The 2,895-nt window shown below is 39.4% G+C and overlaps 1 protein-coding gene across 1 annotated transcript; it reads left to right on the forward strand.

Annotated features, from left to right (window-relative positions):
• On the forward strand, nt 1–1,574 carry LOC141815503 (transcription termination factor MTERF8, chloroplastic-like). Its single transcript, XM_074703447.1, has one exon. The coding sequence runs from the start codon at nt 1–3 to the stop codon at nt 1,177–1,179; it is 1,179 nt and encodes a 392-aa protein (XP_074559548.1). The 3' UTR covers nt 1,180–1,574.
• Nucleotides 1,575–2,895: the final 1,321 nt, after the last annotated feature.

Consider the following 2,895-nt stretch of genomic DNA (forward strand, 5'->3'; position numbering starts at 1 on the left):
ATGAAGAGGCTACATTGCTTCTTCTGCAAAACCGTGTCTTCCGCACGTTCTCCTCGCCCCCACGATACTGCCCTCCTCTTTGCCGTCTTACCTTACTCGGCCTCCGCCACCGCTGCCGGCGCCGCATCCACCGCTGGGAAACACATGTTCATGGCCCAGTACCTCGTCGACTCATGTGGCTTCGACCAGAAGAAGGCCACCGAGGCCTCGAAGCTTCTCAAGGGCATCCAATCCCTGCAGCAGCCGGACTCCGTCCTTGCTTTCCTCAAAAGTTACGGCTTCGATGACGCATCAGTAAAAAGGCTCGTACATTACTTCCCCAAATGTCTTCTTTTGGATGTAGAGAAGAAGCTTGCCCCTAAGTTCCGAGCGTTCGAAGATCTGGGTTTCTCCCCATCCGACGTCGTCCACCTCGTCCGATCAAATCCCGACACCACAAAAGTCAAACACGAACGCACTGTGCCTAAGATCGAATTTTGGCAAGACCTTCTCGGGTCCAAGGATGCGCTGATGAAGTTGTTCAAGAGAAACTATTGGTTTCTTGGGTACAGCATCAAGAAGAAGATCCAGCCTAACCTTGAGTTGCTTCGGGAATGTGGCTTGGACGGCCCAAAGCTTGCCTCTATCTTGGGGAGTCAACCACTGTTCGTGGCACTGAAAGCTGATTTCTTGAAGTCATTGATCAGTCGCGCGGAGGATTTGGGAGTGCCACGGACATCGGGGATGTTCCCTCGCACTCTGCTTGCACTCTCCATGGTCAGTCCAGAGAAGTTCAAGATGCAAATGGAATTGTTCCATAGCTTCGGGTGGTCAGAAGAGGATTTTGTTGTGGCATTCCAAAAATGCCCTACCTTCCCGAACGCGTCGTCCGCGACTTTGCGGAGAAAAATGGAGTTCTTGATAAATGAGGTTGGATATGCTTCTTCATACATCGCTATACGTCCAATACTGTTGATAATGAGCTTGGAGAGAAGGTTGATTCCGAGACATCGGATCTTGGCAACCTTGAAGTCTAGGGGGCACTGTGAAAGGGATTACAAAGTGGCAACATACATGGTGGATTCCGACGCCCAATTCTTAGAGAAGTACATTATCCGGTTCAAGGACAAGTATCCAGATCTGAGTGAACTCTATGCAAGCTTAAACCACTCTAATGCTTCTGAATCTGGACTTCAATGAGGCAAGTCATTTTTTCCCCTGCGAGTTGTATTTCATGTTGGCATTTTTCACTGAATGACTTCTCCTTAGTCAGACTCCAAGTTAATATTTATGCCAACAAGCATGAAGATTAGAAGAATTCACAGAATCATGGTCTTGTTTTTGCATGTTGGTATGCACGAAGATAAGAACAATTCACAGGATTATGATTTTGATCTTGTGTGTCAATCGAGTTAAAGGCTCACAGATTCGTCCCTTGCTATGTTGGGCAATTGTTATTCTTGTATTCATGCGGACTCTACTGCAAGAGATCGCTGCCACATGGATGCAATGTTTTGAACACTTCTTGAATTTTGTCAATCGAAATGGTATTACATGTTTGATACTGAATAGCTGTAATCTTTTAGAACACTGCATTAATTCTGAGTTTGTGACTTTTCAATTCTAGAAACATGAAAGGCGACTTTGAACCCTAGGGAACACTAATGAGATATCTTATTAAAGTTGGTTTTTTTTCTTTATTGTTTATATAGTGGTTTGTATCACCTTTATTGATGACTTTTCATATTATTATTATTTATACTTACAGTATGAAACATCCCAAGCAGTGGACATCCTTTAGTTGTTAGTTAATGAGGTTGAAAGGTAGTTGAATAAAAAAATGAAAGTCATGAGGTTTGATAGAGGTGGTGAATATTATGAAAAAATTTAATGAGAATGAGCAATGTCTCGGTTCATTTGCACAATTTCTTCAAAGTCGAGACATATGTGCACAATATATGATGCTTGGTACACTACTACAGAATGGTGTAATTGAAAGGTGGAATTGTACTCTTATGGATATAGTTAGGAGCATGTTAAGTCACAGTACTATACCTTTTTTATTGTAGATGCATGTATTAAAGACTAATGTATATCTACTTAATAGAGTTCCTAGTAAGGTAGTTCCTAAGACCCCTTATGAATTATAGACAGGAAGGAAACCTAGTCAGTTTTTTTGAAGATATAAAGTTTTTTGAATTTTTTGATCGGCTAAGATCCATCAGTCATTTTTGTCCAAAAGTGGTTGATGGACTTAGAGACATTGGAATGACATAGAACCAAGTCTCTTCCAGTGATCTTAAATATAGTCATGCCCCCAAACTACATTACGATATATCATATTGAGAGAAATGATTTTTTTTAACATGATTGGGTTATTCCTTAGTATATCAAAACCAAGACCATTTTACAAATCTATTGGTCTCATAAAATCTTGAGAAATTTTATCAAACTAACTGACACTACAAATGAGTTTGTAGGACTCATCTAGTATATGAAAATATCAACCATTAGATTGTCTGAATGGCGAAGGTTCATCATCCATTTGTCAAACATTCTAATTGCATTCAAAATATTATAAATGCACATACCAACACACAATTTATATCTCTACCTAAAAGAACATATGAATATAGAAATAAAACATAGACAACATAACATATAGACATTTAAATATATATCAAAAGTTTGAAAATTAATGCTATGTTAATCAAAATACACATCCTTTCATCACAATGATATTTTTTACAATAATAGTTTTGTGTGCCAAATACATATAAAAGTTGAGCACTATCACAAAATAACACACTATACATGTATCAACTTGCTGGAGGCATTCTACACGAGCTTTTATTATGACTTAATTACCTACTACATTTGTTTTTATCCTTTCTCATATGCTTGGACGAGATCCTC

The sequence above is a fragment of the Curcuma longa genome, chromosome 21, assembly GCF_044706935.1.
Source record: "Curcuma longa cultivar G26 ecotype Majalengka, Jawa Barat chromosome 21, ITB_CL_G26_1.1, whole genome shotgun sequence".
NCBI lineage: Eukaryota > Viridiplantae > Streptophyta > Magnoliopsida > Zingiberales > Zingiberaceae > Curcuma > Curcuma longa.